The 27,416-nt window shown below is 40.4% G+C and overlaps 1 protein-coding gene across 1 annotated transcript in view; it reads left to right on the top strand.

The window, feature by feature from the left end:
* The first annotated feature begins 845 nt into the window (after positions 1-845).
* The window catches only part of ZNRF2 (zinc and ring finger 2), a 56,619-nt gene continuing 30,048 nt past the window's right edge, over positions 846-27,416 (top strand). The window contains exon 1 of the mRNA XM_042473438.1: positions 846-1,720. Coding sequence (XP_042329372.1) covers positions 1,261-1,720 — 460 coding nt within the window. The 5' untranslated portion in view covers positions 846-1,260. The remainder of the gene's footprint in view (positions 1,721-27,416) is intronic.

The raw sequence follows: 27,416 nt of genomic DNA, 5'->3' as shown, positions 1-27,416 counted from the left end.
CGGAAATCACACGAAAAGCTCTGAAAAGTCACCGTTTTCGTGTGAAAGTCGCGAAATTAAGAAGGCCTATTCCAAAGCCCTAAATTAATTTTGTACTAACAGGAACAGCCTGCAGCAAGAATTATACATTGGAACCACAAAGCAGCCTAACAATGGATGCTTAATTAGGTCTCCGCCCAGAGACCCCTCTCCTTGGGACGGCCTTCCAGGTCACAGTGAGACCTTGGCCTGACCCCAGCCCTCCCTCTGCCTGCCTCGACCTCCGCTCCCCCTCTGGCCCTGGCGGCCCCCCTTCGCCCTCAGCCCTCTCCACGGACCCCGACACAAACCCTAGTTTCTGCCCTGGGGTCCAGGAAAGACGTCAGGGCTCTCCTCCCATCTCATTGGTCCAAAATTTACATGTCACCGCCCTTGACCCCACCCACTAGTCTTCTGAACCTCAGCTCGCTGCTTTTCTCCATTCTATGGGCGCGCCTGGGACCTTCCTTTAAACTGCAAATCCCAGAATGCAACAGGAGAAGGCAGCCAGAACCATTGTGTGGAATAGCTGGACTACAGTATAAGAGTGTAATCTTATAGTAAGCTCCGTGGCCGGCCCCTCCTCAGGGGGAGGGAAAGGGGCGGGGACTGTTAGGGAGGGAGCGAGGGAGAGAGAGCGCCAGCCAATGAGCGAGCAAGAGAGAGAAGGGACGGGGGCTTGTTACCACGATAAGGAAGGAGGGAGCGTGAGTGAGAGTGTCAGCGAATGAGCGAGCGCGAAAGAGAAGGGGCGGGGACAGGGAGCGCGCGTTAGAGAGCCCCAGCCAATGAGCGAGCGAGCACGAGAAGGGGCGGGGTTTTCGGTAACCGCCGCCGCCGAAAACAGCCTCTGTCTCTCTCCTTCCTTCATTATGGCGACAGGGCGTTAAAGGGAGAGGACGTTGCTGCCCCCGTCGCCTCACACTCGAGTGAGCGCGGGGGAAAAGCGGCGTTCCTTTCTCCTTAAACCGGGGCGGAGGGCAGGATGGCGGCGAAGGAGGTTGAGGCAACGGCTGCCTCCTCCACAACAACAACATTAGCGACGTCTCCGCCCCGCTCCTCCTCCTCCTCCTTCCTCAGCGCCCAGGTCGCTCCGGGCTCCTTCCCTGCGGCTGCTTCCAGGCTCCCTCAGCGACGGAGGCGCCTCCTCAGCCACGCCGGGGCCGCCAGCTGAAGCGCCCCGCCAGGAGAGGGACTACACAAAGCGGAGGAGAGGAGAGGAGAGACGATAGCATCAAGGCGATGGGGGCTAAACAGAGCGGCCCGGCCGCCGCCAACGGACGGACCAGGGCTTATTCCGGCGGGGACTTGCCTTCTGGGAGCGGCGGCGGTGGCGGCGGGGCGCCAGGGAGGTATACCCACTTAGCCCCGCAAGGAGGACACAATTTGGGACAAGGTGGAGGAGCGGCGTCCTCGTCGTCGACGGGGGTCCCTCCTGTAGCGGCGCCACGGAGCCGGTCCCTCGGCGGCCCTGCCTCCTCTTCTCGAGCCGCCGCCCATTCTGCCTTCAACATCCCCAACAACAGCAGCGGCGGCGGCGGCGGCGGCGGACTGTACGGCTCCCAGGACTCGGTCAACAGCACCCCCGAGGAAGGGGGACGGGAGAGGGCCTTTGGAGGCGGAGGAGCCGGAGGAGGGGGCAGCGGGCCGCGGCTGGTCATCGGCTCCCTTCCCGCCCACCTTTCGCCTCACCTGTTCGGAGGTAAAAAGGCGCTGCGCTGGAGAAGTAACCCGGTTTGGAAGCGCTTTCAGGCTTTGTCTCACTCTCTGCTATGGAATTCTGGGAGTTGGGGCCCACAACAAACTCCAACTCCCAGAATTCCACAGCCTTTGGCTGCCTCTTTCAGCTCAGTTCCACTTTTGATGGGAAGGTTCTTATTTGCCAGGAGCAAAGGTGCCGCACAGGGAACGGAATAGGACTACTATGCTCCTCCTTCTTCCACCCTTTTAAGTTCATTACAGCCATTGTTGTGCAACAGCATGGAAGTCCCTCTCAGAGGTCGTTTTCTACAAGTCTAGGAAGGGGAGCTACAACACACACAAAGATCAAGCCCCTTCAGACCTAATACACATTATTTCCAAGGGAGTTCTGCTGATCTCAAAGCCTTGTTTTGTTGTTGTTGGGTGCCTCCAAGTCGTGCTGCTAACTATGGATCAGTTACCATTTCCCAGCTGTCCTTAGTAGGAAATGCACAGTCTTTCAGTAGTGATTTCAGTGAAAGGTGTTCCAGTAGTCATGCTTACTTGGCCGGGATAGATAGACAACCCCAGGACAGTATAATGATCAACAAGTGGTTTTGTATTGAAGAGTATATAGTCCAGTATTTCCCCTCTCTTAAAGGGGGTAGGGATGCCTGCAAATTGGGTGGGAAGGTCATCTAAGAGCTGTATTGAAATCTTATACAGTACACTCATTTCTTCCTGGATGCGCTGTGTTGTGTTTCTTTATCACAAGCTTTTGCTTTCTATTTTGAAGTGCCTGTTCAGACCTGGGTTTGCTTCTCACATTGTGGGCAGTGTGTTCCTCTTATTTTGCTGCTTATATTTAAAAAATGCCTTTAGAACAGGAACTTGAAAACTGAAATGAAACCTTCAGCACAACCATTATATGTCTGTTCCTGTGTAAATTCTTCTGGCTACGACTTAGATAATTAGGGCTTAATTGGGTAATACGTTCGTGCATCTATGCCCTCTATTTAAATCTGACTGAAGTCTCTATTTAGAGGCTGCTTTAGAAAATAGAAGGAGCTTGTTCCTATTTTTAGATAAAAGAACAGCCCATTATTTTTATAACTCTGAAAGAAAGCTGTGGTAACTAAGTTTTCTTTCCCTAGGCAAACATATTCAGTTGAGGCAATGGGAGTTCTCATAGCAAACTTTAATCAAAATAATCCTGGAGTATAGATTACATGATGTGTAGAGTTCTTAAAACAACATGAAATTTAATATTATTAAAGATGAAAAGTGACTTGTGCAGTCATATAGCCAAACTATCTGTTTAGCGCCCTGAGAAGTAAGAGTAGAAAGTAATTTACTGGTTAGTAAGCGTAAATAAAACTTAACAGAACAATCTTTCTTGTGGTGGACAAATTGAGACACGGATTGATTACTAAGAATAGCCTAAATATCTTTTCTTGGTTCTGTAGTCTTATAAAAATCTGACTTTGTCACAGCCTTACATTCATTTAGCCCCGGGATGAGTAACATGTGGTCTTTAGTTCTGTTTTTGGCCATCTCTGCTGCCCTGCATGAGGCTTTGGAAATGGTAGCTGAGCACGGAGGAATGTGTGAGAAGCCTGTATGAACATTACAACAGCTTTGTGTAAAGAGAGAGACTGTTAAGTGCGTACATTATCGTCTGCTTAAGTGTGATGATGTAAAATGGGTGAGACATTCCTTTCAAAATTAGGAGGCTCCTGGGATGGAGGCAGGTGTGTCTGGTTGGATCAGCCTTAGGATCGTGTGTCAGGAAATGCCTCAGACCTCCATCTTATCTCCCAGGATCATTTCTTTAAAAAAAGAAAGCTGAAAATATACAGCCAGCAAGAATTACCATCTGTATTTTTCAAGTGCATGGTATGTTGGTAATGCTGTTCTGTACAAGATGGTTAGTTGGCATATACTGCTTGTATTTTAAATTCAAGGTGCATATCAATAAAATGTAAAAATATACACAAATAGACAATATGCAAATTAGCATGCATTCCTTACAAGGTTCAAAATAAATGTCAGGTTTAAAAAATTAAAATGTCAGGGAAGGCTTGCTCAAATAAGTGTGGTTTATTCATAATTTTAAAATAGTTGCAGTATGCAAAAGAGATTCCTCCTCAACATTAAGAAGACCTTCCTGACAGTAAGAGCTGTCTGACTGGGGAACACATTCCCTTGGAGTGCAGTGGAATCTCCCTCCTTGGAATCTGTTGGGGATTTGGATTTCCTGCATGGCAGGGGTTGGACTGGATGGCCCTTGTGGTCTCTTCCAGTTGTAATGAAACATCATTTCAGGGTAGGTTTCAGACATCAGGAGCATACCAGGGAACTCTACACATCTCCTCAGAGACTGGATTCAGGGGTAAGGGAGAAGGGGGTCTCTCAGATTTATAAATTACTATGTTGTAGAGAGCCAATGTGGATTGTGCATTGGACTGTGACTATGGAGGTTAGGGTTTCAGTCCCTGCTCAGCTGTGGAAACCACTGGATGTCCTTGGGCAAGTCACACTCTCTCAGCTTTAGAGGACAGCAAAGGCAATCCTCCACTGAACAAATCTTGTCAGGAAAACATAGTAATAGGTTGGTCTTGGGTTTGCCATAAGTTGGAAAGGACTTGAAGGCATGCAACAACAAACTTGCTTTATAAATAAAATAAAAAGACCCACCTCAGGTTTCCATCACTTGGAGGCGTCCCTTTTAATAAAACCAACATAGCATTATTTCTGTAGCTGCTGTGTAGACTGAAGTCTGTACAGTCTGTATAGGATGAACTTCAATGATTAAAATGTGGAATTTTTTGCTTAGAAGCTTTTATATTGTTTGACTCAAGTATTTTATGTAGTTTGTCCATGAATTAAACCATTTTAGCGATGCCAAGAGGGGTGCTTTTTAGAATATTATTTTAATGTACATGTTTTAAGTTTTTGATAAAAGTGCAATAGGATTGTTTTAAATGTAGATCAGGTACCGGGTTCCTTCATCTGCTGACAATGTACAATGACATAGATGTTACTTCATTAGATGTTAACAGCTATTGTGAATGCTGTATGGAATGTAGTTGTGTCAAGTGCCAGCAGCATGCCTGTAATATTTGTGAAACTCGTTAATCTTTATTTCCTTGTAGCATGTGCACATTTACATTGTGCTGATGATAATAGTACAGTAGACCCTCCTTATCCACGGATTCAAGCATCCACGGCTTGAAAATATTCCCAAAAAGTATAAATTCCATATAGCAAACCCTGATTTTCCATTTTATATAAGGAACACCATTTTTCTATCCCATTATATTTAATGGGACGTGAGCATCCACGGATTTTGTTATTCACGGGGGACCCTGGAACCAAACCCCAGTGGATAACAAGGACTCACTATACTTAAAAATAATGTTCCTGCATGTCCCTCTTTTAACATCCTCTCAAACTTTATATTTAGAACCAGATGATATATTACCACCCATATTTCCTACTGAGAAGTACTTTTAGAGGTGGACACAACAATGTTACCTTGCCCTGTGTATTACTAAATTGTAAGGAGCCTGTTTATAGCAGCATGTGCCCTTGTGCAGTACAGTGGTCCCTCCACATTCGCTTGGGTTAGGGGTGAAGAACCCCCATGGATGTGGGGAAATGGCAAATAAAAATAAACCACTCTTCTTTTTTACCTGAGAGAAGACACCAATGCTTGAGGACCTGGACATCCCTTTATTAAATCCACAAATAATCAAAGCCACAAATGTGGAGGGCCAACTGTAGTGTGGCACCCAGCTTTTCTAAGAATAGCCATGGAAATAAACTTTTCAGTAGTAGTGCTTCTCACCTGGGGCAGTCACATTAAAATTGACTCAAGGTTTTTGTGAACAGAGCCAAAATTATGCAGATGAGGTAATGGCTGTGTTTTCAAGCTGTGCATGTTTTACAAACCAATTTTAGTTAAGCCCTTATACCAGAATGTTATAGAATGCATGTAATGTTTTCTTATTCTAATTAAGCAGCATACACTTTTAACTGTTTATTAAGCTGGTTTACGCACAAAACCATAAGAAAATAAAAGATATAAATAATAATTAGATCAACTGTAGCACAGCCATAAAACCTAAGCAATGATTTCAGCAGAAAACAACGAAAGACCAGTCCATCCATCAGACTTCAGCAGAGAGGGATGAAAGCAGGTCTCTTCCATCAGCATTGTTGATCGATCAGCTCTATTGGGTTCCCCCCTCCCTCAACTGTTTCCACTCTGGTTGGTTATTATGAACTATGCTTTATCAGTAAGATGTGTTGCCTGGGTTTGCTTCTTCCTTTTATGTCGTCTATTTTAGATTGAACAGAAATGGTCTTGCTCTTATTGATCTTCTGTATGCCTCTTTGGGAAGCATTTTTCCCTGAAAAGTAGGTTAAAATGCCTTAAATAAATACTAGTAAATAAACCAGATTAGGACAAGTTAAGTGAGATTCTGGAAAGCCTGGAATTTTTTTGATACTATCTAGGTTCTCTAGGAAGGGACTACCAATTATGGGAAACAACCCCATGTTTACCTTCTGCCTAGCCTTGGAAGGTGGACCCAAGTAAAGGGCCTCCTCACACAAGCAATGTAATATTCAAGCTACATTCCCAACAGTTGCATCTGCCAACTAGCTTCACGGTTGCTCAGGGAAGTTCTTTAGCAATCATTAAGAATGATATTTATTTATATATGTATGTTGACTTTTTAGAAAACCTGTTTGGTTTGGAACAGTGTGCAATAAAAGGCAAGTTGTGGGCTGGTGAAGGATGCTGTTTCATGGGATTCTTACAAAGAATGCTGTGCCTTGATCAGATCCAGCAAAACGCTTATTACATTAAGCAGTGGTGTATACGCAGAATGTTTAACACATGTTTTCTATGTGTGAACTGTCCTGAGTGTGCCTTCACTAAGTTTAAAGTTCTCAGCATATTTGTAGTGATGTGAATTTGTGAAATAAAACAAATACACACCCATCCGTTTTCCTGTTGATTCTAGAATTGTGCACTCCTGTAGAAGTCACCTTCTTTTGGATCTAGGGTCTGATATTAAACAGAATAAATTTCAAGATGCTGTCAGTTTTGTAGACTAAAGTAGCATCTATCATTTTTGTAGATTTTAATTTTCTGGGAGGAACTGATCATAACGTGGATGTGAACAAGGTTTTCTTTTAACTGGGTTTTTCTCTGAATTGTTTTGTGCAGCACTGTCTGGTCCAGAACTGAGTTAGACAGGACTCTGGGTAGAATTACAGCCATAGCATTTCCATTATGTTTTTTAAAAATTATCCTCAACAGTTCAAAATTTAGGAATTTTAATTGTCATATGAATATCATGCACAATTCCCTACATAACCTACCACTACAGAGCATGTAAAGAGGGGTCTAGATTTAATCACAGTAGTTTCCTTGCTTTGGTACACATGATCTTGTGGTAATTTGTATGTCAACAAACTTGATCTTGGTAGTGAATGATTTGGAGACCTCCTTTTAACTAGTGCAAGCTTGTTTTGGGTGTGGTTCCCAGTAATTGTCTTGTATATTCTAAACACATTTCTAATAACTTTTGCTATTTGGAATCTTATTTTTTTGTTTTGTTTAATCTAGACATTCTGAGCCTTTATTTTATAATTTTCAATATATTAAGGAAAGGTTTTGCTATCTGGGAAGTGAACATTATTGTTTCTAGCAATGAATGCAGCATAATATGTATCACCATTGAATGCTGAGTTTGACAACATTTCTTCCATGGTTTTCATTTTGTAACATCAGAGGAATTTATTTAGAAAAACCTAATGTTTAAGTATACGCATAGCAAGGTATGGGGAAATATATCTCTGCCATGAGGAATAATCTGCAGTTATTTCCCATGATATTTGAAAGACCTATTGATAGAAACTGTGTAAGTCTTCTAAATGCAGCTTTTATTTCTGACCTGTTGTATTCAGAGTTCTTAGGATAGTTTTACTCAGAAACAACATAATTACTTTAAAGAAATTTGAAATTAAGTTGGATGTGAATAAACTGTTGGTGGCTACATGCCACTGGCAGAAGCAGGGAGCAATTGGGGGGTATGCCTTCTGTCTCCTCTCCTAACCAACTGATAGGAATGGAAAATAGCACTTTTGTCAGTTCTCAACTGACCTCTTATAGGTGGCTGTAAAGACGAGGCCAGCTCAACTTCTCCCCCAGACTACAACCCAGGTTCAGTTCCCTAGTCAGCTTGAAGGTTATTGGGTGACTGTAGACTACTGACTGTGAACCTAACCCACCACACATTGTTATTACATGACTAAATTATGGAAAGAGAACAATACAGTCCTCACCATCCAGTCTTGTCTCATTTTGGAAACAGTGCAGGCTCAGGCTTCTTGTTTGGGTAGTATTTGCATGGGAAACCACTAGGGCAGCCCACGGATATTGAGGTAGGACTAGGAATGAGTCCTGCCTAAAACCTTGAAGAGCCTTTGGCAGTCAGAATTTGATAGTAGTGGGCTCGATTTGGGTTTGGATTTATGTGACTCTTTAGATGTTGCTGGACCACAGCTCACAGCAGCCCAAGTCAGTCTATCTAATCGTGAGAGATTCTGAGTACAGTGTGCCCTTGTTTTATGTGGGGGATCCATTCTGGACCCCCCAGGTAAAACAAAAAGCATGGCCGAGCCCCATTACAAGTAATGGGGTTTGTGCTCACGGTGTGTGGGGTGTGACAGTGGTGCGCGCACACGTCATGGAGACACACACCATTGTTTCTTCCAGCGCACAGCACCGGAAGAAGCAGCGTATAATGCGCCCGCATATGACATGGGTGCACTTTTTTGTGGATTTGGTTATTCGTGGATTTTATTAATATGTTCTTTCTAGGAATATCTAGGTCTTCCAGCACAACTCTGGAACTCAACTTTAACCAAAAATCTCACTGAAGGACTTAGAGATTCCTAGAGAGGTGTTATCTCAGGTAAAAAACAAAAATAGGTTTTTTTGTTGTTGTTATTTGTGGGTTTTCCACATTCATGGTGGTCCTGTGCTCCTAACCCAGTGAATGCGGAGGGACGAGTATATTCTATCTAGGAATCTATTCTGGGTCCTTCAGATTGGCTTTATGGCCAACTTTTGCCAGAAGTTGTACTGGAGGAACTAGAGATTCCTAGAGAGAACACTTCTCTAGGCATTTGTATGTCCTCCAGCACAATTTTGTGGTTAGCTTCTGGTGGATGTTGACCATAGAGTTGTGCTGGAGGACCTAGATATTTCTATACAGTGCGCCCGCGTTATACCCGGGTGCGCTATACGCAGCTTTGAGATTATGTGCAAAGATGTGTAGAGCCGCATGGAGCCCAAGAGGCGGCACGTCCCATTAGAATGAATGGGGTGTGTGCCCTTGGCACGCACGCACTGCTGTGTGCACGAGCCCCATTCACTTGAATGGGGCTTGAGCATACATGGGATTTGGCTTACACCGGGTGTGTGTGTGTGTGTCCAGAATGGATCCCCTACCTAAGCCAAGGGCGCACTGTAGAAGTGTTCTCTCAGATTAAGTTTTTTTTTTTCCTATTTGTGGTTTTTCCACTTTCATGGAGGTCCTGTGTCCCCAATCCCAGCAAATGTCTAGGGCCCACTGTATTAAAATAGAATTCTGACTTCATATATTGGGAGTGCAAACTGTTGAAAGAATATCAGATGTGACAGTGGATGTTGGCCATCATTCTAAATGGCTTGTCTGTCCTATAGTATTTAAAGAGTGATTGGCTGACAAATTACTTCCTAACCTCCAGAAAGACAGGACTGTAGGAGACAAATGATGGTGTACATTAAAATAGTTTATTTCAAAACCTAATAGCTCAGATAGAAGAAGACAGACAGGTGGCAAAGGAAGGTTTCTGTTTGACAGTATAGGATGGAGTGGAAATCTTGCAGCCCTCCTGATGCTCTTGGGCTGCAACCCCCAGCATTCCTCACCATCGACTAGGCTGGCTAGGACTAATGGGAGTTGTAGTCCATCTGGAGAGCCATATAATTCTTGCACTTGGAGTCTGTTTATTTTTGTTTCTGTAATTTCTGCAATATAGGAATGTGCTGGCTTAGTGGTTAAGATGCCAATTCTGATAATTGGATGATCATAAAGTTAGCAGTTGAGACCCGAGTACTGCATGATGGGTGAGCTCCCATCACTAGTCCCAGCTTCTGCCAGCCTAGCAGTTCAAAAGCATGCAAATGCAATTAGATAAATAGGTACTACTTTGGTGGAAAGGTAACAGCGTTCAGTGCAGTCATGCTGGCCATATAACCACCAGAGCAGTCCTCGGACAACACTGGCTCTTCTGCTTAGTGTAACGGAGATGAACACCATCTCCTACATTTGGTTATGACTTGGTATTCTTTCTGAACAGGTTAAAAATAGATATTAAACCCCTAAAGCATATCATTAAATGTAAACAAATCCACATAATAAAACTGTAGAACCAGTGACAGGATAGCACAAGTATGAAAGTTTAAGGCAGGGGTAGGCAACCTTTCTTGACCCGGGGGCGGGTTGCTGTCCCTCAGACAACTGGGGGGGGGGCGAAGCCTATATATATATATATATTTGCTGTCCCTCAGACAACTGGGGGGGGGCGGAAGCCAAATATACTATATATATATATAATATATATCTATATGGGACAAATGTGGGACAAAATTTTCAAATGGAGGACACTTTTTAAAAAAAATGGAAGACACACAAAAAAATTGCTATTTTTTAAAAAAATGTTCATATAAATGCATGTTTCTGAGGCTTCTATAGACAGTTGCTTGCCCGTCGCTTGCTCCCCCTTGCCCCCCCTTGCCTGCCTCCTCCTGATAGGCCAAAGGCCCTGGCGGCAATCGGCGGCAGGACCGGGCTGGGGCCGGTCCCAAGGCCTCACCAGGCCGCATCCGGCCTGCAGGCCGTAGGTTGCCTACCCCTGCTTTAAGGTATTGCTAATAACATATTTCTAGTAGTTAACCTTTCAATTATAACAACCATTTCTGAGCTTTGTTATAAACTTGGCCTTGCCAGACTTATAAGTTAGTGCCCAAGTTCTGAAACCAAGTGAAATGAGGTCACTTTCATGTACAAATAAATCCAAGAAGGATTATGCAAGGGAAGGGTGGATGTAAGACAGAGCAGAAATGGACAGAGATCACTTGAATTTCTCTCTCTGTGTGTAAAAGAGCATGTGAGTAAAAGAAAATAAATGTTGGAATAGCAGTTTTATTAGAAGTGTTCTAACAATTTTCTTTACTTAAAATATAAAAGTTATTAGAATTATTATGTAAAATCTATTAGATACATTGATGGTATTGTCCTTATATTATTTTGATATCTGTGTTGGTGGGGGGCAATTTTATTTGAGAGAGGCATGGAGAAATAAGTGAGTTCTTCTGTGTTGCTTCTCCAGTCAAAATCAACCATGGTTGCTACTTTATAGGTGATTCTGTTACAGATTTTTTTTAAAAAGAAAATCATACAGCCACAGAGGTCTCAGCTGATATCTCTTTTGGTCAGCTGGCCTAAAGGAATGAAAAAGTGCATGCCGTTGGCTTTTCAGCTCTATCCAGATCCTCTGACAAAGGTCTGATGTGTCCCTTTTTAAGTTTCACTTGATGGTAACATTTTACTTGCTAAAATACTCAGTAACTTTCCATGTGTTTCAGGGTTCTTTCATTGTGCAAGACATAATTGTTGGCCCTCTGATCAACACCCACGAGAATTACATAACTTGGTGCTATATAGGTGTTTCTTTACTCTAACTGGAATGTTAACTAAGCATACCTAGTACAGAGCTAGCCTCTGAGTGTAGCCTAACAATTTGACACAGTAGTACCATGCGCCCCTGCCTTACATGGGGATCTTTCTGGACCCCACCACGTAAGGCAAGTTCCGTGTGTGCTTGAGCTCCGTTGAAACTAATGGGACTCATGCATGCGCCATTTCTCCTTTGTCATGCAGCTTTCAACATAAGCTGAAAGCTGCGTATAATGCACCTGCGTATGACACGTATGTACAACCTTCCCAAGGCCTTGTAATTGACCTAGTAAGTATGCATGTGCATGCATGTATGTGCACATAAATAATTTAAGTCTGAAGATGGGGCTAGGTATCTAAGGATGGGATAGAAAAGACCACAACTGCAGAATGCATATAATAAGAACATGAAACGTGAAAAGCATGAATCAGGTTATATTCAGGTTATATATTGAAGAGGTTATATGCATAAATAATGGGTGACAGAAGCAGAGTCAGAATCATGAATGCAGCTGTTTGGCAAATTATATGTAGGAACAGTGAGAACTGTTATAATAATCAAAGAAATAGAAGGCAACAAAAGAGTAGAACAAGGGATCTCTTCTGCAAGATCCAATAAATTAAAGAGAAATTCAAACAAGATGTGGGGAGGCTTTATAACCAACCGAAACACACTGTATGATCAAAAACATTACATTGAAGAACTATTTAAAAAGAGATAATAGAATAACAGATTCATTCATTCAAGGAATAACATTTTGTTGTTGAATATTTTAGAAAGGGAAGTGGAAGCCACTTTTAGAACACTAGGGAGAAATAATTGACTAACAGATGGCATACTGGTAGAACTTTCAGGCTACAGAGACAAAATCTATTCAAATTTTAATTAAAATCTGCCAACAAATATGAAAAATAAAAGATTGGAAACACTTAATATATATTCTAGTCCCTAGGAAAGGAGAAACCAGGAAATGCAGTATTCACTGGACCATTGCATTAATGTCTCACAAAAGAAAAAGTGCTGCTCAAAAATTTTATAACAAAGACTTTATCGTATATGGAGTGAGAAATGTCAGATGTCCAAATTGTGTTCAGAAAAAGGGTCATATTGCAAACATAGGTTGGATAGTAGAGTATACTAAAGAATTTGAGAAGGAAACCTGCCTGTGTTTCATACATTGTGTATATCATGAAAAACATGGTTCACTCTCAAAGAAATGGATGTGTCATATTCAGTTGTCCTGATGTGTAACCTGTACTCAGGATAAGAGACCAGAATATGGAGAAACAGAATGGTTTCCAATTGGGAAGGGAGTCAGGAAAGAATGCATTTTATTACTCTGTTTAGTTTAGACACAGAACATATCATATTTTAAACTTGGAGGAAGAGTTGTGAAAATTGGAAGAAGGAACATTAATTTAAGCTATGTAAATGATACCTTACTACTAGCAGAAAACTGGAAAGACTTGTAATGACTATTGGGAAAAAAGTCAAGGAGGAAAGTACAAAAGCAGGCTTACAGTTAAACATTAAGGGAAAAATTATCACAGATGATGTACATAACTTTAAACTGGTTGTTGAAGACATCAAAATGGTCAAAATTCTTCCTCTGTCTTGGCTCAAGTCATTAACCAAAATGCAGACCGTAGTCAAGAAATTAGAATAAGACTTGGGTTTGGAATGGCAACAATGGAAGAACTAGATGAAACTCTCAAGTGTAAAGATATATAATTGAACACTAAAGTCAGGATCATCCATGCCATGATACTTCCAATTGCTGTGTATGGGTTGTAAAAGTTTGACATGGAAAAATACAGGACAGGAAGAGAGTACAATATTTTGAACTGTGGTGCTGGAAGAGAGTACTACTGATACCACAGGTGGCCAAAAAGACCATGTCCAAGAGCAAATCAACTCTTAACTAGAAGCCAGAATCACTAAACTGAGGCTGTTCTCTAAAGGCACCAGGCCCTGTCTGATCTGGGAAGCTAGGCATGATCAGCCCTGGTTGGTACTTGGATAGGAGACCACCAACGAATACCAGATACTCTAGGCTGTATTTTAGAGGAAGGAACTGGCAAAACCACCTCTGAGTATGCCTCACCTAAGAAAACGCTGTAAAATTTGTGGGGTCAGCGTAAGTCAACAGGTGACTTGAAAGCCCAGTGCACACACATCCCATACTTTGGACGTACTGTATCATGAAGCAACATAACAAATTAGAAAAGACTATAATATTTGGTAAACTTGAACAGTGTAAGAAAAAAATAGTGTGACTATGTGAATAATCTCACGCATGCCAGGTTTGTTATTCACACTATGGAACTGCTTCTATGCACATCTCTGGGAGTTTGGTCGCTCACATGTGTCAGTGCTCAAATAAAAATGGAGATGATGATGCAAATGTAGTCAAAACATGTTCAAGGCATGCAGAGTTTTATCCCAGTTTATCCTGTGTCTAACTGCATTGGTTATTCATACTGCCGATGATACAAATCTTAAAAAAAAAAAAAAAAACCTCAGGAAAACGCCCAATATTGATTATCCTAGGTTAAGTGGGTTTTTTAAACAGCCTCTCCCCCAAACTTAATTGGATGCATTCGAAATGCATGTGAACAACAAAGACTCAACCCAGATTCATCCTGGATTATTTTCACTGTCTGAATTTGCCTGGAGACCTCATTCCAAAGAGATTGACTCAGTAAAGGAATCCATGGATCTGAGTTTGCAAGACCTGCGTAGAATTGTTAATATGTTATAGGGTTTCTTGGAGCTCTCTGCTTCTTAGAGTTGCCTTCTGTCAAAGCCAAACTTGGCAGATCCGTAAAACCGCCAGTGCAAGAAGGAAGTTTGTGCCTCTCCTTGCAAGTAATCACAATTGTATAAACATATTTGTTTTCTTTTTATGTAACAGATGGACAGTTTCTTTGGTATCATAATTCATGACAGGTTCAAGAAAAGGTCACTTCCAGTATTCTGAACCTAAAAAGATGATGCATAAAATCACAATTGCTTAGGTGTGCTCCGTAAATTTGAAAGTGGATCTCAATGAAAGTGTGAAGTGACATTAAATTTCTTAATTAGATAAGCAGATGAGATGTATATTGAATTCGGATTGAATTTGCTTGTTAGAAAGGAAAGAGACGTTGTCTTAATTTTTAACTTGGAATAGGAATGTTTATTTTTAATTTCAGAATGATGTTAATACCAGATTGACCTGGCAACAAAGGCACATTCCTGATCTTCCAGAATGCCTGGCAAGTCTGTTTGCTTTTTGCTTTTTTTAAAAAAAAAGATGTTAATAGAATCCCTCAGCATGTTTATGGAGTGGACTATATATATGAGGACCATAAGTTTAAGGATAAAATAATAGCTCTTTTTTGGTACCTGGAACACTTAATATAGTCTAATAATTTTTCTTATTAGGGTGGGATACAGACTGCCCAAAAAGGGTGGTCTGCTGCCGCCTCCTTTTCCGCCAGCGAGAAGTCGCAGCTGATAAATTGCGCGGCTTCCCACAGGCAGAAAAAGAAACCACAAAAAGCAGGTTCTTTTTTGTCGCGGTTGCGATGCCCAAGTGCGCAAATGGCACACTCGTGATGTCGCAAGCATGATGCGATGTGTGGACACTATGCGTCCATCCCGTCGTAATGGCGGTGCCCATGTAGACACGGTGCCACCATTTTGACGCCACCGCAACATGCTAGGGTTGCAGGGCGTGCAGTGGCACCGCCCTCGCACAACCCTAGCATGAATCCAGGCTGGCGCAAAGTGCCGGTCTGGATAGCGCCTAGTTTTCCTTTCCCTTTTAGACCTAGCTGAGGGACACACCATTTCTAATCAAGTAAGATTAAAAATAAAAACCAAAGTAATGCATATACTCATGTATACATCTAGAGATTTTAGAGGGAAAAATGATCCTTAACACCTGGGTTGACTTATCTACAGGTCAGTGTAAGTGTTGTACCTTAACTCTTATCTAAAAAGGAACTATCTCCTTTTCTGAGTAGAATGACAAAATGCAAGAATTTAGTCTGTCCCAGGAGACCTGAAAGAAGCTCTGACCAATTTTACCATCTCTGTCATGGTTATGCTTCTGACCCTTTAAAATACCTGGGTGGGAAAATGGTAGTGGTGACAGTTTTTTGTCACTTCCATTCAAAGAAGCACTTTGGCTTTGAAGGATCTCAATAAGCCATTTGTACATTCTTGTCAGCTTTTCTGGGTTAAAATCAGTCAGTTATCACATTAAAGTTAAAGGCTATAATCAAGTTGCCATTCTTTTTTGCTTTGCCTTTTCATCCTTTCTGACGTGTGTGTGTGTGTGTGTGTGTGTGTGTTTTCTTAGCCCTGCCTGTGTCTGACCACCTCCCCTGGGCATTGCATAATCACCATTTACCATAGTTTCCTCCTTATCCATTTTGGGTGAGCACAGACATGAAGTCAAAGGCTTTCATGGCCGGCATCCATAGTTTTTGGGGGGGTTTTGGGGGCTATGTGGCCATCTTCTAGAAGAGTTTCTTTCTGACGTTTCGCCAGCATCTGTGGCTGGCATCTTCAGGGAATGCATGCCTGGAAAAAATTGTGGGGTGTGTGTGTGTGTGTGTGTGTCAGTGTCTCACACACACACACACACACACACACACACACACAGAGTGTGAGCATGGGAATGCAGGAGTGGTACGCATTCAAATCACTCCTGCATTCCCAGGCTCACACAGTATATATCCAACTTTTTCCAGGCAAGCATTCTCTGAAGATGCCAGCCACAGATGCTGGCAAAACGTCAGGAAGAAACTCTTCTAGAACATGGCCACATAGCCCAAAAACCCCACAAAAAACTATGAGCACAAACAGTTATACCTGCTGGAATTTACCCTAAGATTTACCCTCGACTTACTCATAGGACATATCAGAATCCATAATTTTGGCCCTAAAACCTGCCCTCTATACATGATGTTGATTTATAGTCTAGTATTTACAGAAACATAATTCTCACAAGAAAATTGTAGTTCTTAGAAGAGTTTTAGCTTATTTAAATTCCAAAGTGATCCATCCTTGATTTCCTTGCATTCAGCAAAGCTCAATCCCTTGTGCAAGTCCAATGTAGTATTTTTTTTAATAGAACTGCTTAATTTCTTGTTTTCTTTTATGCAAGATTGCAGTGTTCATTCACTTGCTGTTCGTGCAGGAGAAAATCTGTGTTTGAGATGACAGTGTTAATATAGGCATGTGAACATGCTGTAGCTTTGTCCTTTTGCTTGTATGGAAGTTCACTGTGATGTTAAAGTTTAGGTTTCTTAGGTTGCTGGGACCCATAACAATTCACCTGTTCTTGAAAATTTGTTCTGAACTTAGAAACTTCCATTTAGTTATCACTGATACCATAACATAAAGGATAAAACAGAAATCTATAGGGAAGCTAACATGAACCTGATTTGTAATCTCAGTTGAGATTGCAATAGACAATACTACAGAAACCTGTATTTCTAGAAAAGACAGAAAACGTACTTGAAAAGTTTTGCAGGGTGTGGAAGCTTTAAGCATGGATTTTTTCTTTTGGATAGAAATTCTTGCATCATATTTAAGTGTTTCTGCTGTCATCCTAGAAATAGATGCACTTGTGCATGGCTGCCCCCCTCCCCCCGCCATCTATAAACCAGATAACTGATAGCTGCCAAAAATCAACAGAATTTTGGGTGAGAGAGGTTAGGGTGAGCTGCCCTCAAAGCATGTGTGCAATTTTGTATGATTATGGGGATGGGGGGCATTTTTGTTTATGGGCTATCATTATTAGAATATGAACCCTTTGTCTCTATAGTGGTCTCATGAAGAGTTCATCAATTCTTTTGCATTGTAAACTGCTTACTCAGGTAGCATTTTAATTGTTAGTAAGTATCCTCTTAAATTTGTTAAATATAATATCTAAAACAGCGACTTGCATATTCTTACTCTAGTAAATAAAAAACAATGTGCAAAACACAATGAAAACTACTGTTCCAATGGTACTGTATGTCCTCATGTGGAATTTTATTGTACTAATAAGAATAAATAGATAGTGCTTAGCAGCCAAGAATTAATGGTATCCACCTTCTGTTTTTTCTGTTCGACTTCTAGTAGCCTTTATCTGTTGTTGCCTCTTTTACTCCTGTTTTATTCAGGCTGTGTGCTGGAAAAGGCAGCAAAACAAAATAATTTTATTTCCCTGTTGCTGTTTTTTTACTCTGGTTTGTAGTAGGGATGTATGGATGTTGAGGGAGGAAGTAAAAGGTCAGTTTTGACTCCTTACTAACAGTCCCGTTTAGAGGGAAAGGTACTTCATCTGTGTACCCTCTTTTTTGTGTCCTTGGATGAAGAAGGGAAACACACAGAATACCCCCAATCCCATATTCCAGAGGGGTATGAAAATTGGATCTTTATGTTATTGTCCATATGCTGCAAACACTATAATCTTGTGAAGGCGTGACTAATATTTGCTTTCAGGCAAAAAATTATATAACAGATTTTGATTTTCAAAATTTGTCCATCTCTTTTGTGGGGGATACCTAAATATAGGGTCCCCAGGGAATCTATTTGAGAAGATAGGGTTCCTCCCCCCCCCCTTCCAGATACTGAATCATCAGCTACATGCACTGCTAGTGTGTTGTGTACTTCAGAAATACTGCTGTTATTATAGAAAATAATTGTGCAGCAAGTCTGCTGTTGTTACTGGACTGGGATTTACCACACACATTTTCTATCAAAATATTTGGGAAAAGTAAGCAGACTTAAATATTGATCTTAATCTAAAGTATTTGCAAGTCATCTTGTCAAAGTGAAACTGGAAAGAGAAAAATCTTTCAAATTATGGAATGCTAGTTATCAAATATTTATCTTATGGGATATGTGTTGTCCTAGTAACTTCACTCTATTATATAAACACATTGTAATGTTGTTGTGACTGTAATTTTCCTACAAAAAACACTTGGACATTTAGATTGCTGTATACAGGAACAAACCAAATGTGTTTCTATTCTTAATCATTTATGGCTGAAAAATAAATCATACCTTTACCTGGACAAAAATTCATCTACCACTTGTACAAAAATAAAACAAAAAATAATAAAAGAAACTGTATTGACCATATGAAAAAATCTAGAATAGAAATTAGGATCAATTCTTCATTAGGTGACTACAGGGTCATACATAAATGTGCAAGCTTTATATTCCCCAGAGCTTTTCATTGGACAATATGGTAAAGAAAACACAGTGTATGTTTGCAGCTGATGTTCAAGACATGATGTCTTCATTTAGTCTGAAAAAAGAATTCATGAGGATACTGCAGACATTCAAATTAAGTTGTGTTAGCTCTGAGATGGTTTCAATTGCATCTGCAATCTGCCAGGGGCTATTGCAGTAAAGGAACAAAGATATCCATAATGTAATTATCCAAACATCTACTAATATATTTATCAATCCAGCTGTAGTTTAATTAGACACCAGCACGAGCAGATGAGGTTACAATGGCATACACAGCAGCAGAATAGATACGAATGACACGTAGATCCAGCCATGTGGAATGGTGTGGGGATGGAGGAGATTGCTGAAAGAGCACCTCCACCTCACTCTGCATTTCAGATGGAGACCAAAACCCAAAAGATGTGTTCTGCCAGATCAAGACAAAACTAGAATCCCCTTTTAACCTTTTGTGTATTCCTAAATACCCTTTTCTCCTTTTTGGGGACTCCAGATCATATCTAGGTGTTGTAAAGTCCATGAAGCATCATCAATGAAAATCAAACCCCTGCCATCTTTCAAATATCAAAACAAACTCTTCGCTTTGAAGAACCATCTCTGGTTCTGTTGAGGGGCAGTCAAGCTTTTGGTTTCCCATGGAACTGCTGTGGAATTTTGTTGGCTTTAAGAGTATAAATATCACCCCAAAACGTAAGCTTTTTGTTGCACTAGCCCCTTCCCCCATGCACAGTGACTGTTGTCCTCAGGCCGCAGTCTGAGTTCTTTGTCCACTCTCATGTGCCTCACATACTTTCTTACTTTCTGTGGACTCTTTCTTCAAGACAGGTAGCTAGTACCTCATCCAGCCCTAAGACTCTGTATGATAGTTGTTCAAATGGGTTATCTTAGTGTGTGTGTTCTTTTATGTTTATTAGGAAAAGATTGTGTAGTCCCCCATGCCTGAAGTCTCTATCTGTTATTACTGGTATAGCTGGTGCTTAGATCATGCATGTGTCCATCCCCTTTCGTACAGCCAAGCTAGATATTCCCTAATTTAATTAAAGATAGATTGTAATGTCAGTGGAGGCTCTACAAGTCCTGTGCATTTAGGGTAATAGTAAAAGGGAGAAAATCAGACAGTTGTTTGCACCCTTTCTTAATTTACACAGCATGTTATTTGAAACGGAATGATTTCCAGTTGGGAAAGGTGTCAGGCAAGGCTGCATTCTGTCACCCTATTTGTTCAATTTGTTTGCAGAAAATAGCATAAGAAAAGCAGGTTTAGACTCAGAAGGAGTGAAGATAGGAGAAAGGAACAACATTCTAAGATATGCAGAAGACACCATACTACTAGTGGAAAACACTACAAACTTGGAACAATTAATAAGGGCAGTAAAAGGGAAAAAATGTCAAGTCAGGTTTAATGCTGAACATAAAGACAAAAATAATGACCACAGAGGAATTGCACACATTCATCCTAGACAATAAAAAAGTTGAAATAGTTAAAGTGTTTTTGTACTTTGGATCAAACCCTGATCAGAATTGAGACTGCAGTAAGGAAAACAGAAGAAGACAGGGAATGGAAAAGGCAGATATAAAGGAACATAAAGAGTAAAGAAATACAGCTGAACACTGAAGTTAGAATCATACAAGCCATTGTATTCACCATCACTATGTACGGATTGAGAACTGGATAGTCAAGAAAGTAGGTAAGATGAAAATCAACTCATTTGAGATGTGGTGCTGAAGAAGAGCACTGATGATGCTGAGGATAGCCAAAAAGACAAGTAAGTAGGTGCTTGAGTAGGTACACCCAGAAATCTCCCTGGAAGCCAAGAAGATTAAATTAAGGTTGCCATACTTTGTCCACATCAGGAGAAAGCGTGACTCATTGGAAAAAGACAATAATGCTAGGAAAGACAGAGGGCAATAGAAAAAGAGGAAGACCACATGCCAGATGGCTAGACAATTAGGGAGGTCATGGGCCTGAATCTACTAGATGTACGCAGAGCAGTGGAGGATAGAGGGGCATAGATGTCTCGTTCATAGGGTTGCCATGTATTGGGGGCACCTTGAAGAAAGTTATCTGTGGTAGGATTCTGTTGCCGTGGAACTCAAAATCTTTTAGGAAAGCTGATTGTGTTTGGGTCCCACACACAGGCTTTCTGAGCTGTGGAAACGTCTGATGGAAGAAGCACTGTGGGTTCTAGTTTAATTATGCAATGTGTGTATGAGAGGGTAAAGAACTAGATTTGTAGTATTGTCTTGTGATTGGTGCTTTCACACACACATTGTGTGTGGCTTTTGGGTGATGGTGGATTGGCCGTTGGTGAATTGGTGACAGTTGCCAGGAACTCTTGTGGGAGTCTCTTGTGTTGTGTGGTGTTTGCAGACATTATAAATTTTGACTTTTGTGCTGCATAAGCAGAAGCTCATAATGAATTCTGGCAGTGACTCTCTACTTGACCATGAGCTAGAGCTGCTTGTTTAATTATTTGTAAGAGTTAACCAAATTCTGAGATACAGTTATCGGTAATTACCTATTACGTTCCATATTTAATAAATATAAATGTGTGTCAAGACTATTTGAGGTCAAAATATTCTTCTGAGCTTTTATTTAGAACTCCAGGGATTGCTCAGTTAAGCAGTAAGCATTGCTTAAAAGCAAGTTAGAGAAAAAATGCATAGCCTTTTTGAAAGACAAGTTTGTGTTTATGTTTTCTTGCCTCCAGTGTATATAGGTAAATAGATACATATGCAGTCACACACTCCCCCATATCCCTGCAAGGTTAGGGAGCATTCCTGCCTTTGCTAGCTGATGTCAAAATTATGCAGTTTAAAAAAAAGAGTCCCACCACAGAGGAGTATAATTATATTCTTCAAGGCTTAATTATTAGGATATCTATGTAGAATGAATTCTGTTAAAGCAATGTAGATCAGAATTGCCTCTCTGATCTGTATATGTTTGCATACCATGTGCACACTTGCTTAGGTGTTTCCTGCTAGAATTTTCAATGTACAATAATAATAATAAAAAAAAAACAGGATGAGCTACATTCCATGTTAGCTAATATATATACTGATCTCAGGGAAACTAGGCTCATTCAAAATCCTTAGGTCTTTCAAGGCAGCATGATGTCAGCTATCACAAGGTTTTCTGGCAAGATTTATTTGAAGGGGTTTTGCCTTTGTCTCCTGAGTCAAGGAAATGTGACTTGTTCAAGGTCACCCAGTAGTACAATAGGGATCTGTTATGTTTGTATAACTGTAATGCAGGTGGTGACAATGTATGGTCTTCCAGTTGTTATTAGGCTACAGCTCACTTTATTGCCCACCATTGTCTATGCTGGCTAGGGCTGACTGATTAAAGTTCAACAAAATTCAATATGTTCCTCATCCTTCCTCTAAGTAGGGGTAGACAATCATCATGGGTTCAGGAGTCACATTGCTCCTGCAGGATGCCGTGATCTGTTGTGGTAGGGACAGAATGCATTATACAGTGGTACCTCGGGATACGAAATACCCAGGTTACGAAATTTTCGGGATACGAAAAAATCCCATAGGGAATTATTGTTCCGGGTTACGAATGTTTTTTCGGGTTACGAAAAAACTTTTGGTGCTTTTCGGCGCTATTTTACACGGAATCGCGGCTTTTCCCCATTAGCGCCTATGGCAATTCGGCTTACGAAGGCTTTTCGGGTTACGAAAGCGGCCGCGGAACGAATTACTTTCGTAACCTGAGGCACCACTGTACGTCTGTTATTATTCAAGTAGGCTGAATACCAGTCATAAGTAGTAGTGCAGGACTGCTATTTAGATCTTCTAGCTTGGCTTGTTGGAGCCACTGATGTGCTCCTTGTTGGGGTACAGATCTTACTAATGTAAAAAGTGTTGATACACCCCCCAGATACAAAGAGCTGACTGCATTCTGCTGCTTAGCTTTGTCTGCCCCATAGATGGAGCAGACATGTCAATTCGTCATGATCCTCCCCCACTTGATTTTTCAGTCTGTAGTATTATTGTTTCAAAACTGCACCTATCCTAAAACAAGACAGTTCCCTTGCACTTCTTTCATTTCCTGCCTGCTTTTTTGCAGGCTCCTCCTTACCTCTTTCTTTAGTGTATCAGAGAAAAGATAATTGTGGAACCTCTCAATGACACTACCATGCTTATTTTTTGTAGGGCAAATAAGCAGGCTTCTATTGACTTATGTTAGCAATATAGTAGGCCCAAGGAAAGCAGTAGCTGCTAATTCCCTGTCTGGTCTTTGTATTCAAATTGATGGCAGATTGGTTCTTTCACTTTTCTACTGCCAGAGAGATTCTTTGAAAATATGAGGGTTGTTTATGTGGTTTTTATTTTCATGCATAGGCAAGCGGTCCCTTTCTTATCTTCCTTGCAAATTGTTTCAAAAATTATCATTTCTTTTATCAGATGTTTAGTAATAGCAAATAGATTGATAAACTTAAATGTTTGCCTGACTTTTTCTCAACCGAAAAACCTTGTTGGGCAAATTATTATGCTAAAAATCACAAGAAAGAAAGAAAGAAAGAACCCTGACACAAAGTAAGAGACAAATGCTGGCTTTTCTTCCTTCTCTGCTGACTTTTATGGATCCAAAGTCCAGTGGGAATTACAGATTGAAACTCTGAGAGAGGCTGGCACTGTCTGAGTGTACAGAGTACTTTATGTTGATGGGACTGTGGCTTTTTGGGCCTCACAGAGACTTTTTGTATGCTGTTCATCATTGAAGAAAGGATTGCCTGTGTCATCACAGTGCTTCACAAAATGGCCATCCACCTGGCTTACGAACTGGCTTGGAAGGACTCTCCTCCTTGAATTTGAGCCTGTTCCACACAAGCCGTGGCTGTGTCTTCTGACTTCCTGTGCTGTGCTAGGACATTTACTGTGTGGCTTCCTGGTCACAGTCTGTCACCTTCATTGCTCACTACTGTAGGACTACCACTGCTTTTGGGAGAGTTGTACTGCATTGCAGTTTGCCTTGCATGTTCTTTGCACTTTGAATACTGTACTGTGCTTGTACGTTTCAGGAAAGTTTTATTTCTTAAAACTGATTCAGTACCGTTTACTGTGTATAGGAGAGAGGCATGATGTTCATGTTTCATGTTCTACTTTTGACTTAATGTTTAGTAAAGTTTTGATTTGTTTACAGTGACACCCTGCCTCCTTCTTGTGTGTACTTTGCTTGTCTTCCATTTGTGTGAGTCACAAAGACAATGGAGAAGGAGGACAGATTGCGTACTTGTAACTAATTCTTTGAGTGGTCATCTGTGCACTCTCACAACCCGCTTGTTTTCCTCTCATCGTGTTCTACTGGTTCCTATGGATGGCTGCATCAGTGTCCATGGAACAGGCAGTTTCTGTGGGAAGCCCCTTATATAGGGTTGCTGGAGGAGTACGAGGCTACTGCCAAAATGCTTACATAACTTTCTAGAAGTTCCAAACAGTGTTCTGTGCAGGTTCAAGATAACCCATTTGTTTGAGTACACAGATGACCACTGAAGAGCTTCAGTTACAAGTATGCACCCTGCCCTTTCACTGCGTACTTGCAAAATTACAGATTTAATCTCTTATGCAACAGATGAATTTTTATCACTGAGCATTATACATAGGTTTGACCTTCATAACATCTGTAATAGGTTTGTGTGTTGGTATAGTTTTGATCAGGTACAAAATATATTGCTGAAAATGATCCTTCAGTGCTCTGGAGGTCTTGGTGAATTTCCAGTCACTTAAATGTAGGTTATGTCCAGAAATTTCTTGTTCTTATCTCTCTGCATTATACTTGTGTGTCTGTGCCTGTGCAAAACTCACCTTTAGTACTTCCTGTGAAGGTCACATTTTGGTGTAGCCCCTCCTTTTCCTCTTATGCATGTGCATACGGGGCTATCTCTTCAGCTTTATTTACTTCATCTACTACAGCAGTAATATATCTGGTAGAACTTTTCTTGATTCATCCACTCCCATCCCAACATATTTTATTTAAATGTCTGGTTAAATGCTTAAATTTTTTTTACTCCATATTGTTATTGATTTTCTGTTATAATTTATATTAAAGGCTGCTCTGAGACCCATAACTATAGGTAAAGAAGGATACATAACCTTTAATTAGGTGCTGCTTATAGATGGAGTTTTGGTTTGTTTTAGCAAGTGATTGGTAAGGAGATACGGAAAATAAATGCACCATCATTTTGCATTTTCATTGTTGAGTTCAGATTGTTTCATTTGTGTAGTAGCTCTCTCTTGTTGATTGCCTATAAGTAATTACCATAATTTTACTGTAAAATTAAAGTGAATTGATTTCCTCTGTAACATTGCTCCCCTCAATGCGGTCTCCTGAAGGAAATTCTCAGTCTTATAAAAAGTGGCATTTATATCTAAGGTGGTTTTAATTTGATCAGGAGTTCTGAAGTGTATTACTGTATAATAAAATGAACTGTAATGCTTAATTAAATTTAAAGGTCCATTTTAATGTGATAATAGCAAAGTGAAGCAGATGGCTATCATGTTGGCCTTATATATGGCTGATATTGTAACATGTAAGCTAAAGTTATAGTTATTTAGCTGTGTAAAATATGGCTTTGTTGGGTTATTTGGTATTAGTATTATTTTACTACTTTTTAATACAGATTTTCAAATGCTTGCCTGCTACAGTTTTATAAAAAGACAGAGTACAGAGGTGAAGCTGGCCTGTTTGATAGGTCAGTTTCACACAGTAACATGAACAGTAAACTTGTCTGAGTGCAAGTGGTGATTTTATTACTGAACTGCTTTGATGTCAAAACAGAAGGTATGGCACATTTTTATTGAAGCACGTCTTGTGTTTAGAGCATTGTGGTATCCTGATATTGACTTGGAAATAGAACTGTATTGTCAGTAGTGCTGCTTATTGACTGTTGAATGAGGGTAAACTCTCTTCTATTGATAGTTGTGGCCTTTTAGGAAATGTAGTTGGATTACAGTAAATTCTGAATAATAGCAATCTGTATAAAGTATATGCATTATCTCTCTTCTCACCCACAGGTCAGTTCCACAACTCAAGATTTCTTCTTAGTCATTTAGATTTATGTGTCTCATTCTTTTAGTATTGTCTTACAATAAACAGGGAATTGATAAATGAGATTAATATTCCAACTTTTTCCCCTTAATGGTTAGATATAGACACTCCATAACTAGTTAGGTTAGATGGTTATTTAAAACTTTGGAGCATTAGATATGAATTTATAAAGTGTATGGTGTTTTTAAAAGATACTTTTTATTAAAAAGTTTTCCACATACAGTTGGCCCTTTGAATCCATAAATTCAACCATTTTTGGCTTGAAAATATTCTAATAAATAAATAAATTCCAAAAAGTTTTTTTGCCATTTTGTATGAATGACACCATTTTACTATGCTGTTATATATAATGGGACTTGCGCATCCACAGGGTGAGCATCCACAGGTTTTGGTATCCATGGGGGTTGAGGTCCTGGAACCAAACCCCAGCAGGTACCAAGCGCCCCATATTGTACAATAAAAGTTTCAGTAAAAGAAAAAAAAATAAACAAGAGAAGAGGAACAGAAAAGATATAAAAAGAAATATGAAAAGTGTGGTTTTACAGAGTCTGTAAGGCAGGGTTTGGAGTTATGTAGCCCTCCACAGAATGGACAACATCTCCCAGCATTCCTCACCATTGGTTTTATTAGGTGTAGCTGCCAGGACTTGCATGCTGACAACTTTTGGAGAGCTACACAATTCCTGTTACTATTGTTCTGTGTCAGCTCTTTCATATTCTCAGTCTTTCCCCCAGTGAATCAATGGGAGCTTGGTAAGACAACATTTTTATAAGTCACATTGATTCAGTGGGTCTACTCTGTTTATGACTGGAATAGTCCTTTCTCCAGTGCTGCATAAATGTTACAGTTCTATTATCTTAAGTTCTCTAGTTCTGTTTTATCTTGAAGAAGGAACAAGGAGGTTTATAGTCTCCAAAAGCCTTCATATTTTTCAATCTGTTTGTGTTTCTTAAGAGTACATCAGTCATTTTTGTATCTGGTACACCAGTTGCTGGGGAGTTGCATTGAAAGGGGGTTCTATAGGAGAAGTGCTAGCACCCAGCTTGAAAAGGCTGTGTCCAAGGTTTCCCATAATGGCTTTGATCCTAAGAAGCTTGCTATAATTCCTAAAATAAAAGGGCTGATAGCCTATTTTTTGGAGGTGTAAAAATGCCAGATGCTTAAAACAAACACCAAAGATTTGCCATGTGAATATAATTGATTGTACGACAGATTGTATTGGCATGAGTTAACATAGAAAGACATTTAAGCAATATGGTTCACATTTCATCCTGAGTTGGGAAGGTTTCTTATAAGTTTGATTTTAGTTATAAACTTGTATATGGTGTTCCTTAATGACTGGCTGAATTACATTTGAATTACAAAGACAAAACTGGAACATTTCATAAGGACTGAAGAGTGCAGTCCTATACATATGTCACATAGAAAACAGTGAGTGTACAGTATTTACAAATAGACATGCATTAGATCAGACTATAATCCTAATAATTTAAATCAAGCTTGGAAGAAAATCCATTGCACTAGATCATCTTTCTTTAAAATAATTTAGTGTACTTTTACCCAAAAAGAGTACAGGCAGGATTCCATGTCCTACACTTCTACATACTTTTTCTTTTCAGAT

The sequence above is a fragment of the Sceloporus undulatus genome, chromosome 6, assembly GCF_019175285.1.
Source record: "Sceloporus undulatus isolate JIND9_A2432 ecotype Alabama chromosome 6, SceUnd_v1.1, whole genome shotgun sequence".
Lineage (NCBI taxonomy): Eukaryota > Metazoa > Chordata > Lepidosauria > Squamata > Phrynosomatidae > Sceloporus > Sceloporus undulatus.
Note: the sequence above shows the minus strand (reverse complement) of the source record. Positions and strands in the feature narration are given on the sequence as shown.